The sequence below is a fragment of the Parasteatoda tepidariorum genome, chromosome 5 (assembly GCF_043381705.1).
Source record: "Parasteatoda tepidariorum isolate YZ-2023 chromosome 5, CAS_Ptep_4.0, whole genome shotgun sequence".
NCBI lineage: Eukaryota > Metazoa > Arthropoda > Arachnida > Araneae > Theridiidae > Parasteatoda > Parasteatoda tepidariorum.
Window position 1 is genome coordinate 93,089,366 of NC_092208.1, and position 16,264 is coordinate 93,105,629.

Genomic DNA, 16,264 nt, shown 5'->3' on the forward strand with positions numbered 1-16,264 from the left:
GTACAAATATTTTTCCGATGTGTTTTGGATATTCCTTCTCTAATAAAAAGAGATACCATTTTGTTTTCGGTTGTACAAGAAAGAAGATCAAGCATTTTTCTTTTTTAAATTTAATAAGCCACATTAAAGAAGGAACGTTGCAATGCTACACGCTACATTAAAGACGTCTCCAGAGTAACTGAATGACGGTTCATATAGAAATCGTAGGTATGCATCTCATACAACAACGCCCCCTATAGTTCGTTGCGATCGCGATATTCTGTGTCAGATAAATTCAATAAAGAACATTACATAGTATCACGTGAGGACCACGTCACCAAATTTATACTTTTATAGTTGACTGGTAACCACGCACCTCTTGTTTTTTAAATTCCTACTATTAGTTCAGTTTTTTCGATTCCTACTATTAGTTCACACTCTATGTTAATACAGTTTTTTTTTTCAAATATTAATTAATTAATTAAATTTAATTCATTTATTTTAGTTTTGTATCAGATAAAAATTTTTAAATATTTAATAAAAAGTAACTAAAATAAAAATTTTTGTTGTTGACCTAAGTACAAACTGACTTTTAAAAAAAAATTAATATTACTTGTTTTAACATAAAGAGGCAAATTATGGCAGCATTACTTCCCCACTGCTTAATCCTGCCATAATTTGTTTGCATTTTGATATTTTAAAAACACTTTTTTCAGTATTTGATATACTTGAACTCATTTTTCTCTAAACTTCAAATAACTTATAAAGTTTAAAAAAAAAAAAACATTACGTTAGAGCGTCTTTTAAGGCTCCACAATTCAGTGCACAATGTTGTAAGGATTGCGCACTAGCCGTCTTTACTTCCCAGCAAAGATGGTACCTTACAAATTTGGGGGACGGAGCTTTCAAGGGGTAGGATTGAATATGCATTAAATTAAAATGGTGATATTTTGGGCTAATCCTTTAAACTTTTTTTTACAGTCTTTCTTTACTAGAAAATTAATCTATGCATGCTTCGTTTAAAATCCGATCCCATGTCCGAGAGTTCGTGGGTTCGAACCCCGCCGGTCGAAGACTCCCCGTGTAGTAAAGTGACTGATGCACGTTAAATCTATCGAGTCGCAAAGTCCTCCATGTTCCCATAACAAATCAATACCTTTGGGGGTACTGGATTGGAGATCGATCGTTCTCTGATTCAGGTCAAAATAACTATATGTGGATGCATGAATGGGTCCGCCCTATAAACGGGTGCGACTTATGGTGTGGCAGAAGTCGAATTCTTGGCCATAGATGGCGCCACTGAAAAACAAGATACGCACACTCTGCTTTAAATTTGCTCGGTTTCACGAACCAGGCTTGCCCGTGTGGCAAATAGCATTAGAAACAACAACAACATCGAAGATATTATGCATCATGTTATATATCTTAAAATAAATATCAGAGATGGAAATAGGATATAAATATTCGCGTATTCCTCAACGTGATTGACAAGGGAATGAATTTTCGAATGAGGGTTCAACCGGGAAAAATATCGATTAAAATTATATCGATTTTTCGAATATCGATTCGATCGAATATCGATTTTTCGTACTTCTAAAAAACATTCTAATCACAAATCTTTACCAACATTTTCAATAATTTAAACATATTTCAAAACTATTTCTTATAACAGCCAAATTTTAAGACATTAAAAATCATGATAAGTAACAAAACTAACGCTTTACTTTTATATAGTTTTTTTTCTTTTTTTTAAATCTCTGGATATTATTTTTTTAACAATATAATAAATTGAAACAAAATCAGTTTATTATATCATTAAATTTAAAAATGCAGCTTATGGAACCGGAACCAGTTTAAGAATTGGAATAGATTTAGTATAACGGTTAATTATAGCATTATTTTATAACCGGTGATCAATTCGAATTAAATTAAAAATATTCAATTATTGATGACAAAATTAATTATTTCGATTAGAAATATTCAATTATTTACGTATATTGCTACGTTATTGTATATTGTTACGTTATTGTATATTTGTATATTGTTACGTATATTTTATATTGTTACGTATATTTTATATTGTTACGTTATTTACGTATTATTAATTATAGCATTACTTTATAACCGGTGATCTCGAATTAAATTAAAAATATTCAATTATTGATGACAAAATTAATTATTCAATTATTTCGATTAGAAATATTCAATTATTTACGACAATCAATATTGAAAAGTGATAATCGAGTTTGGTATTAACACAAAGAACCTTAAGTAGTAATATATAAATAATAACTAAAATTAAATAAATAATTAAATCAAATTGAAGCTAAGAACTTAGGCTGACAAATGCAAGTTTAAATTAAGTAAATAGGTAAACAAATGTTAATTCAAATAAAGTGAAATGGATAAATAAATTTAAATTAAATATATAGTTAAACAAATGTCACTTTTAATGAAGTAAAATGGCAAATAAATGTTAATATGTAGGTAAATAAATGTTAGTATGAATTAAAAAAGTAAGTAGTAAAAGTTTATTTAAATTCGCAGCTTTTTATAACGGTGAATTTCTGTGATACGAGATTTAAAAAAAACTTGTACTGCATTCAATTTTCAGAACGTTTTTACTTAAATAATTTTACTTTTCACTTAAAAAACAATTTTGGGCTTACTGAAGATAAAGAAGAAAAAAACACTATTTTAAGGTCAACTACACATTTATCTTTTGTTACGTTGAAGATTTTAAAAACTAAAAGAAAAATAAAGGGATGAGTAAAAGCAGATGGAGATATTAAATACTTCTTTTATTTCTGAACTTTCTTTCGAAGAAACAATTGAAGAATACATTTCTTCTTTTTATTTCCTTAATCTTAAATTCCGCCTTTTCTGTGTAATTACGAAAAAAGGTTTTGTGTTTTTTTAAGAACTTTCGTCATTTTTAAAAGAAAAAAATATTTTAAGAAAAACATATAAACAAACAAAACAAGTTGTAAGGCCAACTTATGGATCAATGCGAATCGTTTTGTCAATAGTGATTGTTTTATTTATGAAATGTCATTTCATTTGTTGTTGAAAGTTTTTCAATAATTGAAGCAAATGATAATAAATATAAAAAAATCTTTTATTATTATATTTTATTTAAAAACCGGTGTTGAGCAATCAATCCATGTTTGAGTTTACGACTATCAAAGTCCTCAACCTAGAAATTTTGAAACCAACCCAAAAGATAAGGGAACTCCTGGATTAAGCATTCGGACAAAATAGCCTACGTGGAGGATATTTTGATAGAAACCGGCATTTGCTTTGCTTGGAGAGTAAGACCACGAAAACCTACCAAGGTAAGGTTGGTGGATGGCAAAGGGATTCTAGCTCCAGATTCGTCTATTAGTGAGGATATTTTACGTCAACACTGTGATTGGTGCGAGTCGGGATTTGAATTCGTATCAACCAGATACAGCTGGGATTCGAACCTGGGTCCCCTCATTGGGAGACAAACGCTCTATCCTTTGAGCCACAGCTGCTCAATTAGCATCATTTGTCATTAATTAGATAAAAAAAATATTAACAGTTAAAATCAAATTATACTTTTCAATTTATTAGATTTTTAGAAGCCCTAAGTCATCAACTTACAAACACAGTTAACTACAGTTTGTCTAAACTAAGAACTCCTCGCGGCCACAAAATCTGAGGCCGCCTGGTGCTATGGAAACAAGAATGGTGCATTTTAAGGAGGGTAGCTTTACTCTAGGACTAACACAATAGACCGAAAAGATTCCCTTTTTCTCACTCTAAACCCCGCACCCCTACTTAAAATAGTCATACCTCGTTACCATAGTCACCGTCTCAGGTTCAGGCGAATGTCTGGAGGAGTTTTTATTTTATTTTAGACAAACTATACCCAATTTGGTGACCAGCTCATTTTTCAATCCCAACACCTTTCTTAGTTTTAACCAAAAAAAATCTTACAACAGCCTATCTATTGCCCGCAGGTGACCGAGTGGTTAGCGCTCATGACTGCAAAGCCAATGGCTGCGGGTTCGAATCCAGCTCTGGGCATGGATGTTTCTCTCTCTATGTGTTGTCCTCTGTTGTGTGTGATGTGTGAATGTGACCCACCCTATAAACGGTTTTGTGGCAGTGTGGCATGGGTAATGTTGCTCGCCTCCGTGACTTTGGTTCACAAGTGCCCACTGGGTAACGTGAAACGAGTAACAATTTTGGCATCTTCTAAGGCGAAGAATAATGTTCAGTGCCTGCCATTTGAGAAAAAAAATCTATTGCCCGCACTATTTCAATTTCAACTATTTTTTTAAAAAATGCCCTCGATATTACCAAAGTTCTCTACATATTAAATTTTAGTAATTAATTTAAAAATCTGTCCCTTTAAATCATGCAAACCACAGTAAGTATGAGACATTGCAGGCAGCAGAAAGTATTTCCATCTCTGTCGTGAGATAAGATAGAAAACTTATTCCATTGCTCGGGAAAAATCTTACATGAAGATGGAAAATCAAAGCATTTCATCAATATTATCGCAGTTGCTTAGCAAATGGAACTTTTCCCGGAATAATAGATAATCTATATCGTATTGTATGTCGTAAGCTACTTGGAAAATCAGGCTCTTCAAACTACCAACATGACTGATTGCAATGATCCTTGATGGCGCTGTGCAAAGTGACGAAGGCAGTTTGGAAAGAACCGGGTTTCTCAATTAACCTACCACCTTGGCGAACAAAGAACACGTATTCTTGGGCCAAGCCTACCACTTACATGTGTTTCTCTTATATGGTACTATGAATGGAGCGTATTTCAAAATCTCCGTTGGCAATGCTAAAATTTCTTGCAAAGCAGACACTCTGTTTTAATGGCTGACATTCTGTGATTGAAATAAACTGACATAGTAAATTATACGTTTGTGAGAATATCTTATTTAGAATGTATATGACGTTTGTAAACCATACGCTAATGCAAATGACACTAATATCTGCACTAAAAAAAAGTAAATCTCCGGCTGTAAGGTGCTTTCAAATTATGGTAACTTCAGGTTATCATAATTTGCTCAGCATATATTTTAGCTTATGTAAACAATTTTCAAACTAATTTTAAAAACGATTAAGACAATGAAAACATACTTAGAAGTTTTCCAAATTTAGCGGTGTCTGATTCTTAAGAAAACAATATATTCTAACTAGCATTTATTTTTAAGTAAACTGAAATTGTAATTCATTAAAACTAATTTAAATTACAGATACTGTTATTCTGATACAAACAATCGTTTCACCTGTTACAACTGACGAAGGTTAGACAATTTTACATCAATTTAGTTATGTTATGTAAAATGTCGATTTAATTGTACTTCTAACAATCACTGCAAAAATTGCTAACTGATTCTAAATATTTTCAAAGATACTAACTCAGAAAAACCTAAATCACAATTTTTCTTTTTTCATTGTTAAACGATTGAGACCATCGAGCAATTATTTCTGCCTTAAAGTTTATGAAATTATTTATAATGCCCAATACTAGGACACAGGGCTAACTTGGTATTGAACAAAGAGAACCGTATAAGATTGCCTAGTAATCTTTGTAGGTGGGCGAGCAAAAGACAGAGCCCACTTTACAGAATTTTTTCTAAAAAATATGTAAAATAGCAAATGAGTACACCAAAATCTATTGAAAAAGATTTATATGATACAAAGATATTTCTATATTTAGTTCTCTAATTTCTTACAGGCATGAGTGGGGAAGGAAATGACTCGACCATTGATCAAAGGAAAACAGTTGGCATTAAAAAAGATGGCTTCATTGAGTATACTTTAAGAGAACCGCCTTCCTTACTAAGCCTAATGCTCATATCCATTGCAATCAAGCTCTGGACAGAACCAGATTTGAAAAAAGATGTTCAGCGACACTCACTGAAACATGGTTCAAAAATTCGTTCCACAGAAGAAAAGCTCAGTTATCAAAGATTAGAAGAAAGGGTATTCGCAAAAGTAGACGGTCTCCTCCTTTCTGTTTCTTTAAAACACGAAATCTATAGTGTTATTAGGCCTATAGGTTTGGAATTGATAGGAGCTTTTGTCCGTAGACGAAATTTTCAAAATTGTTTAAATGGAAACGAATTGGATACAACCCTATATTGGACAGTCGAAGGGACCGTTGATGAAGTCGAATTGATCAAAGAGGTGCTTAAAACGACAGAACGCGATGGGTTGAGAATATCGGATATTCAAGGCATATACTTATTAGCTTGTGAGTTCTGTTTAGAGGAATACATTTCTGATATATTTATCTCCATTTACAAATTGCAAGAATTGCTTGAAATGATGAATCAAGCAGATGCTGATGGTATATACTCCGAAAGTTACTGCATTAATCAAAATATAATTTCGGTAGCAATTTTTCGTGGTAAGATACACAGTTTTCTATATTTTTGGGAAAAATTGACTGATACACAGAAAACCAGAGGCTTGGACCATTGGTTTGATATTTTGATGAACAAGACAGTTATGGCAGAATCACAGTATTGTTACCTGGAATACAATGGGCATACAGATATTATGTGTTCTATGTTGTCTCGACTAAATGGTAAAAAGCAAAAGAAGTATTTTTTAAAATATTCTTTCAGAATATTGAAATCGTTACTTTTCAGTTGGCCATTTCAAAAATATCTCCTACCCACCATCACGTCCATGATGGAGTATCTTCAAGAAGATGTTTACGTCAAAATAATGGCAACTATTGGAGATCTGGTCGGGGAAAGCAAAACATTCGAAACAAAAAATCTTTTCATCAAAATATGGTCCATCAGTGATTTAAGGTTGAAAAAGTCTCTCTTAAGGGACCTTTATGAACGGCAAAGGGCGGCATGGGATCTCATGGAAAAAATCAATAATAAAACTTTGGACTACGACACTCAATTATCGTTAAAGCCATCGGTCGAACTACATTGCAAAAGGCAAAAGACACTATGGAATCTTTTGAAGTTGTGCAACGATAGAACTATTGATTTAATTATAAATGATATTTTTTCGGAAGGTATTAGGAAAGTAGATTTTAGATGAAAAAAATCGTTAAATCTTTCACTGCGGTTTGAAAGCACAAAAAAAATTGTTTTTTTGGATATGCTGGTAACTCTTCTTCTAACTCTATGTTTTCATTCAAGTAATCTTAAATTGTAAATTATTTGTCTTTATAATAATGAAAAATGAAATAAAGTATATTTATAAAATTATGTTCTCTTACTGATCTATCAAAGATGTACACCTTGCACAAGACCATTTACGTTTCAAGAGGTTTGTAACCTCTCAAAAACTTAGTACAACTTAGGAATGTTTTAAATGTCAGGTCTTGGCGATCGAACTAGGTGGCGCTGAGCAGAACTTTCTACGTATGGCAACGCTTCGCTTGCTTCCACCACTAGACAGTGAGTAATGGAAGAAAAAGTACGTTAGTTTCTGACTTCGTTTTCAAATAGATTAAAATCTTTTAAGTTGGGAAACTAAATAGAACTTAAAACTACATTAAACATAGTTCTAAAAAAATCGTCATGGAAATATTAAAAAATATGTTTAGCAATTGAATACAAAAAATAATAAGAAAAAAAAAATTTTCGTAGTGCATTCCTATACAATTGAAAAAAGGAGGAGAAAGAATGGGGAAGGATCAAAGACATGGAACAGTTCTTCTCCCCAGGTGGCGTATTCGAGTGTTGCAATCGCCTATTATGAACTTTATATATGAAAAGTCGGCACGTTATGAACGCTCGAACATGTCGCTCCTCGTCAGGAAGACACCGCGTGAATGATGAAAATGGAACAGGTCAGAAGGAAAAAAAATTCACAGTTGCCAATAAAAAAAAAAAGAGATAAGAAATGATTGGGGGGAAAACAAGAATAATTTCGGTAGTCGAGGGGATTGTTAGAAGAGGGTTAAAAAAAAATAAGAGAAACCGCAGTAGCCATTGGTAACTTTTTTTTTCTACTTTAATTCATCTTCCATTTCTTTCTCTGGCGACTGTGCCTTTTTTATGTTTTTAACAAGTTCACTATTTTTATCGTTTACTCGGTTCCCTACTGTCGTGTTCGAGCATTAAAAATAGATCGACTTCTTTTTTTTTTTTTTTTTTTTTTTTTTTTTNAGTCGAGTTCTTGACCATAGATGGCGCCACTGGAAAACAAGAACAATCGCACCCCTCTGCCTTAACAGGCATACGAAACCAACCAACCAACTATAGACATAAGTTCGAAGAGTTTGAAGAAAAAAATATTTCTAAGTATGATTTCAGAATGTTCAAAAGTTTTTAGTTTCAAAAAATATTGCAACAGCAGAAAACTATTTGGAAAAAAAATATCTTTTAATTTTATTAAATAATAAAAATTCCTTTTTATTTAATAATAAAAAGAACAGAAAAATTCTATACATGCCTTTGATAAACACGTTATTTTAAGAACATAAATTCACGCTTTTTTAGAAAATGACTTCGTAACTTTTTTCATTAAGCTCTTCGATTACTTTATTTCATTTTCAGAGCTATTAATTGTTAAAAAAAAATGAGTCGTAAAATTATTTTATGCGTTAAAAATATTGAGTTAAAACAATTACTTTTAAATAAGGAATAACAATAAAGGATGTTCGTATGGACGTTATTTTCCAAAAATAGCATCAAGTATTAATACAAAAATTATATACCACTGTTTTGTTTTAAAGAAGAAAAAAAAACATGAAACATGTGTTGAAATAATTACGCGTTTCTAAGGTACGACAATACTAAAGGTTATTTCTTTTTTACGGATGCTATTTTCAATCAAAAGTATCATGCATTAATACAAAAAAGTGGTTTTGTTTTAAAACAATAACCTGCAAAAAAATTAAAAATAAAAAACAGATAACATGAATTTCAAAAGAATAACTTTACTAAATTCCATTTCATTCTATAGAAGCTACTTCCTACAGGATTGTATCGGTTTTAACCTAAAGGATTTTTAACTATTAGTTTTAACAATTCTGGTCAAAATCAATTTCGACTAGTTAAGCATTGAATTAAAAAATAACTAATAATTATATTTAATTCTAATCTAATGAATTGAGGGAAAGCTAAATTAACATCTATTAAAATGTTATAATATAGCATCAAACGTAACACTAATTAAAATAATGTCATTACATAATATGACCTCTAGATACAGCATAAATGTTTTCGTACATAACATAAACCCAAGATGCAGCACAAACGTTTTATTATTTTTGATTATTTTATGCAATTACTGTTCATTTTCAAAAACGATTGCAAAAAACAAGAATTGTAGTTGTCTTTAAATTCAGACTTAGAAACCAATTTATCTATTCACGAAAAACTGGCACAACAGTTCATTATATTTTAAGTAAATTCACGAGATGAATTTAAGTTTTAACTGGCGCCATCTATTAAATATGTGAACTGGTCATATATTGGTCGCCATCTAGTGAACTGGTTAATATTTTACAATTGCATCAATTTCAACATTTTTTCAAAATTTTTCACTTTTAACATTCCTATAACAAAAGCATATTTTATTAATTAATCTCATTAATATGTCAATGCAGTGATTTTTTAACTACACTTTTTACTTCAAGAATATTTTTAATTGCAAAAAAAATAAAAATATTAATATGATTAACGCCGATTTAGACCATTTTTAACACTTCCTGACTCATTTTGACCACTTTTGAATGATCCAAACCATCTTTATATCCAATGTCAACAAAAACAGTTTCGATGGGATTAAATTAAAGCTCAGATTTTCAAATCAATAATTAAAGTGCGAAACATTAATGTTAAAAAAAACGTATAGCAGTTAGTTTTTTAATTAATTCTCTAGTATTAAAAATAAACTTGATTGTATCTTAAAAAAATCACAAAAACACTTCCTTATGTTCCGGGAAAACTAATCATTAGCAATTATTAACGAGAAAAATCTATCGATTTCGAAGGAAGTGCTTTAATTAACGAATAAAAAATGCATTCGGTGACTGTTTTCGAAGAAAATGATCTGAATCTTTCCAAAAAATATTTTATTTCAAGATAATCTGGAATTGTTCCAAGATATACTGAATATTTTCGGAGAATTCCCTTGGAGGGAAAAAAAATCAGTAAAAGTATTATTTGGTATCAAACAAATAATATACTGCTGCATAATACTGTAACAGATATTAGAAGAAATGAGGTCAAAATCATTTGCGATCTCGTATATCACGACATTAACTTAAATAGATGATAAAAATTACATTCTCGATACATATAGAATTAATCTTTGTTTGTAGAGATGGTGAGTTGTTTAAAGCATACACATTACGGTTGTAAGACTATTTCTATGAAAAATTGTCAGAGTTGGTAGTCATAAATCAAGATTGTTTCAGTCGACATGTGGACCTTAGAGTTTCGAAATTTTATAAAATAAATAAACTTTAAAATAAGCAATACTAGCTTAAGTTCCCGTTCATGAAAAAAAAAAGTGAATGATCAATCAACGCTAAGAAATCATGCGCAAAACTAAAATACATATAACGATACAATCAATTAGGATAAAACAATTTGTCAATCAATTAGGAACAAACAACCATTTTTTATTATTATTTTTTGGCATTTGCCAGAATCTTTATGTTATGAGTTTAAGCTAAGCATGTTCTTAGAAGTTCACCCCTTCAAAATAAAGACTACCGTAAACCGGGGCGAGTCTACCCATCCAGGGGCGAGTCCACCCATTTTAGTTTTATTTAATTTTCCCTATTTTAAATTGCAAATAAAAAAATTTTTACCGACGGAGGACTTAGTTCAGACTCTAAGAAAGATTGCGCTGTAGTAGTTTGATTCGTTTTTCTTTATTTGGTGTCTTTTTAACCGACCTGTTCAAACGTCTTTTGAGAGATTTGTATTGAAAATCAGCAAACTTTTAGTTGGTGCTCCGTAAGTATATTATCATTATTACTATTTTCACTTTGGTTAAGTGATAAACTTATCTAAGACTAAGATTAAATTAATTCTATATGAAAAAAAAACAAAAAGACCGTAAGTTTTGCTGTTGTAAACAAAAAGCCAGAATTCGCGGAGCGAGTCTACCCATTCGTATTTAGTTTTAATAAAGCATAATAATATAATTTAGAACTTTGTTTATATTAAAATTAAGTCATTTTAAATGAATTTGAGTATATTATTTTAATTCTGCATTGATAAATTTATCATTAATAAGAAAATTTATAGGTTAAATATAAATGTAAATATAAAATATGTTTATTTTACCTATTTTTTCAATTTTTATATTACAAAATTAACTTTTTTTATTTAATGCAAGTTAAATAAATTATTATTTATAAATTATTATTACCTCCCAAAAGAATGGGAAAAGGATTTTTCATGATTCCCAATGTTTGAATTTCGATTTTGTTAATAATCTTTAATTATTATTATTTATTAATTATTTAATTGTAAATTTATATTAATTTTAATTTATTTTTATCAACAATAATCAGAAAAAAATGTTATTTTATAATGTTAATGATTATAAAAACAAAACTGTGATCAAAATGTGATAATCGATCAAATACTCAATTTGTGTTATTTTATGAATAAAAAAATGGAATATATAATAAAGTTATGAATTTTACTTCATAAATATCCTATATAGTAACTAAAATAACAATTTAATAGTAAAATTTGATTATTTACAATGTTAACATTCATTTTAGTAGAATGGGTAGACTCGCCCCATACGAGAGATTTGTCAGCAGTTCTATAAAAATATACAGTAACAGCGTAACTGTTAATATTTTCTAAAATCGATTTCACAGCTTTAAAGAGGGATAAATAGCGATTCCGAAACACCTATTAAAAGCCTTTTTTCTTTAATATTTACAAAAGTTTGGCCACTTGAAAGTTGACAAACTGAAAAAATGGGTAGACTCGCCCCGGTTTACGGTAGTTATATTCAGTATCATTCGTAATAATACTATTGCTCGAGATCCACTCCTTATAGGCAAAAATTATCATAATCAATAATTTTCTCAAGTATCTATCCTTTACTTATACCTTTGCCGGTGGCTTTATGTTATCAGATTAAGTAGATCATGTTTTTTTTTCGAAGTTCATCCCTTGAAAATAAGGATAATTCAGTATCTTTTGGCTCGATGCCAACTCCAGATAGCCAAGAACTGCCATATTCAACCATTTTTCCTTCTACATTCGGTAGGGGTAGGCCATAAAAACTTATTTCCAGCGAGATGCCATAATACCAGTCATAATATATATATATACAGTGGAACCTGTCTAAATTGACCACCCTAGGGACCTAGTCAAATGGCCACTATATAGGGGTGGTCACTTTATGAAGACTCTTTAAAAAGGACTCTTTAAATAAAACTTGTAGAAAATGGTCACCTTACTCAGGTGCTCACTTTACCCAGGTGGTCACTTTTACAGGTTCCACTGTATATATATATATATTCAAACTCAACTGTTCAAACTTAAGTCTGAAATCATCCATTTTATAGGTTTCAGAGAACTGACAATTTAAAAACATAGTTTTTAATAAAATAAAAATTATTATCAGGTCTTGGATATTGATAGTTTAAAAACTTATAAAAAATACCCTTAAAAAATACAAAAATAGCTTCTAAAAATCGTCACAAATTTAACTTAAAATGAAAAATAATATCAGTTAAATTTTCAACGCCATGTTATGCATTAATCTTTAAAAAAAATTATAACTCGTAATCTGTATTTAGAAATTTTATGAAAATAAAGTAACAATTAAAATAAATATGTAATTTATGAATAAAATAAAATATAAATAAACACGCGATAAGGATAATTTCACAATCAAATTGCTAATAAAATTTTTTAAAAATACAATCGAAATTTATAAAAAATTGATTAAAAAAATCCATAATAAAATAATATTTTTTTAAATACTTTTTTTTGAAAATAACGTTCAAAAATTCAAAAAGGATACATTTGTCATCAATATCCTAGCCCTGCTCATTACTAGTATTATTAAAAAGTACAATTCTTAAAAGTAAATGTAAGAAAAAATAAACTCGAGAGTAAATATAAATAGGAAATAACTCAAAGTTGAATAAAATTTGCAAATCAAGAAATCGTCTGTAGATTTTTTTAAAAAACTATGTATATATTAATTAGTGAGATAATGAAATCAAAAAGGTTTCCAATTGGCTTAAATTCTAAATGCTTCGATCGTCCGTTCTATTCAAGGTTGAGAATTCTAAAAGCAGATTCTTCCCATTATTTAAACAACGGAAGAAATATCTTTACATGAACCAAAAAGAAGAACAATAAAATGTTCTCCATTTCCAAAAGAACTTTCTTCCGCAATTGGAAGAGAGAAGCCTTAACAGAATCATTAGTCTCTGAGAGATTAAAGCACTTGAGCGCAACTAATGAGGCCCTGTCTGCTATAGAAACTTTTGCTAATAAGGCAATCTTTTGGCAGCACATTGTTCTTAGCACAGATTGTTGCCTTAGCCTGATGGTATAAAATCTCAAATTTGTACCGTTTTAGGTTACAAGTTATCTCGGCGAATCCGCGGTAAGATGTAGAATGGATCACTGGAAATGGTGATTATACGAAATCGTAAAAGTTAGGGAGAGTATAAATTAAGAGAATGGCTTTTCTGAAAGTAAATATTAATCTAACGGAGGCTGGGTTATGACTGGGCTAGTATATAATCAAACTATTAAAAACTGAATGTTTGAGCGATTTGCATAAAGAATGTTCTCATGAGATTTGTATGAATAATGTTCTTATGTGATTTTCATGAAGAAACTCCATTCACTTTCAGAAAAATAAAGAATGTTATGATGTGAACATTCAAATTGCTTTTTTTCGCGATACAAAAACTTGAATGAAAAAATCTTTAAAATGTATAGGAATGTTTTAATGTTTGTACCACTTTAGGTAACAACCTATTTCAGTATCCGCGGTAAGATGTGAAATGGATTATACGAAATGGTGATTATATAAAACCGAAAAGTTACGGAGCGTATAAATTACGAGAATAGCTTTCCTGAAAGTAAATATTAATGTCACGGAGGATTGGCTATGACATATTACTTGATCAAACCTATTAAAAACTGAGTGTTCGACTGCGTTTGCATAAAGAATATTCTTATACGCTTTGTATAAAGAATTGCATAAAGAATGTTCTCATGTGATTTGTATAGAAAATTGCATAATGTTCTTATGCGATTTGCATAAAGAATATCCATTCACTTTCAAGAAAATAACGAATGTTATTAAGAGAACATTTTAATTGCTTTTTTTCACAATTCGAAAGATAGAGGGAGAAAATCTTTAAAAATATATAGGATAAGGAAGCTGTGTAATTATCTCAAATTCGCTTCATTTTAGGTTACAATTTATCTCGGAATCCACAGTAAGATGTAGAATGAATTATACGGAACGATGATTATACGGAATCATAAAAGGTAGGAAAGTACAAATTAAAAGACTAGCTTTTAGGAAAATAAATATTTATGAAATGGGCGATTGGTTATTACGTAAGAAACAACAAATCAAGTTCTAGTGAATTAGATGTAATTTTTAAACACTTACCAATAAGCTCAGCAGCTTCTTTTGGATTTGAAACATGGCAAGCAGCGAAAAACCCACTTTTTGGAGTAAAAAAAGCTGGAAAATCCTTTGAAGGGCCAAATGAAGCAACACAGACTCCTAAGGTTTCCTAAATATAAGAAAAAAATATTACAACTCAAAAAAAATATTCTGAACATGTTTTTCTCATCTCTATATGCCCTAGTTGGACACATTAAATTGCACATTCTATAGCTCTTTTAAGTTATAATTTTTAAACACCCCAAAAAGAAATAATCAAAATTCTTCAAAATGAAAAAAAAAAAAGAATCTAATTGTTGATTGGAGGAAATTAATTGAGATATTTAAAAAAAAAAAGATTCAGAGCTTCCCAAAATTAAAAAATTTATATATTTAATTATTATTAATACTTTTCTAAAAAATATTTTTTTTAAAAAAAGATACTACCGAGTTGTGATCCGGTTCCAAATATTCAAAAATCTAAACAGGGCAAATATTTGATATCGTGGCAACTACTAAGCCACGATGACTCACTGGTTAAGGTATTAAATTTTCATTGTGAAGAATTGGGATTCGGTTCCCGGAGCTGGCTTGAAGTCCACCAAACTTCAGATGGATGGGTACCAGCTGGCCTGAGAAGTAAGGATAGCCTTTGTTGACGCACATTGCCATAATTATGCTGTTGGTCACGAAATTGTAGAACATTAACCTCCATGAAGGACGCCTCTGGCAGACAACGGGCTATTGCGGGGATTTATTATATTATATCTAATCATTAAATTCTTCCTTCTATTAATCCCCCCCTCCCAAATTCTCAGCTGTAGATTTAATGGTATTAAAAGGGAGAGAGTTTGGTACTCAGAGGTACCAAACTCGCATCTTCTACCCCACCATCTGGAGACGAAATATTAATTATGAATTCCAGTGTTTTATTGCAGATTCGGATTTTTCAGAAAAAATAGCCCTATTTGACCTTAGATGTATGCAGTTTGCTTCACAGATGGTGCTGTAACAAAGAATAGGGTACGAACTATTTAAAATGGCGAATCTATAGAGACTCATCCGATTAAGAACAATTTTTTATTGATTTTTTTTTCTGTTTAACTTAATAGGTTATCACAATAAAAACATAAAAATGGGTATGTTTGAGCTTTCATCAATTTTTAAAAAAAAAATAATTTGTTTTTTATTCTGTTTAACTTAATGGGTCTCGAAATAGCACTAACTTAAACAGCTTGTACCCTATTTAATTTTTGTCTGTCACAGTGACATATGTAGAGCAAACTGCATAAACCGAGAGGCCAAATAGGGGCAGAGAAATAACCGAGTTTATGGTTGCATTTAAGAAATATATAAATAGATGATATCTGTAAAAAAATATTTCTAATGTATTTTTTGTGGTAGTATAAAATAAAAATCTTTTTTCCAACATCAGCGGCGTTATCTTTTAAAAGAAATCATGACATATTTGATTATGTAATTTCTAATTAAAAATACCGTTTTGTCGATAAGGTAAAAAAAAAATTAGAATAAATTAAATTATGGATATAATCCTGATAATAAGATTATATTTGAGGTACCAAAATAAATAATGAGCTTAAGCCGACTTCACACTTAACAAAACTAAAGCAAACTGAAGCAAAAGAGAAGAAAAAATTCCTAACCTCAAAATAATTGGTTTAATT

At 30.2% G+C, this 16,264-nt stretch overlaps 2 protein-coding genes across 7 annotated transcripts in view; one reads left to right on the plus strand and one right to left on the minus strand.

The window, feature by feature from the left end:
• The window catches only part of LOC107440815 (uncharacterized), a 15,734-nt gene extending 8,527 nt beyond the window's left edge, over positions 1-7,207 (plus strand). For both annotated transcript variants that reach the window (XM_016053868.3, XM_071180799.1), the window contains exon 2: positions 5,710-7,207. In XM_016053868.3, coding sequence (XP_015909354.1) covers positions 5,712-7,040 — 1,329 coding nt within the window. In that variant the 5' untranslated portion in view covers positions 5,710-5,711 and the 3' untranslated portion in view covers positions 7,041-7,207. The remainder of the gene's footprint in view (positions 1-5,709) is intronic.
• Positions 1-16,264, minus strand: part of LOC107440814 (uncharacterized) — a 651,143-nt gene that overhangs the window by 608,837 nt on the left and 26,042 nt on the right. For all 5 annotated transcript variants that reach the window (XM_071180814.1, XM_016053861.4, XM_016053866.4 and 2 more), the window contains exon 8: positions 14,583-14,709. In XM_071180814.1, the coding sequence (XP_071036915.1) occupies positions 14,583-14,709 (127 nt within the window). The remainder of the gene's footprint in view (positions 1-14,582; positions 14,710-16,264) is intronic.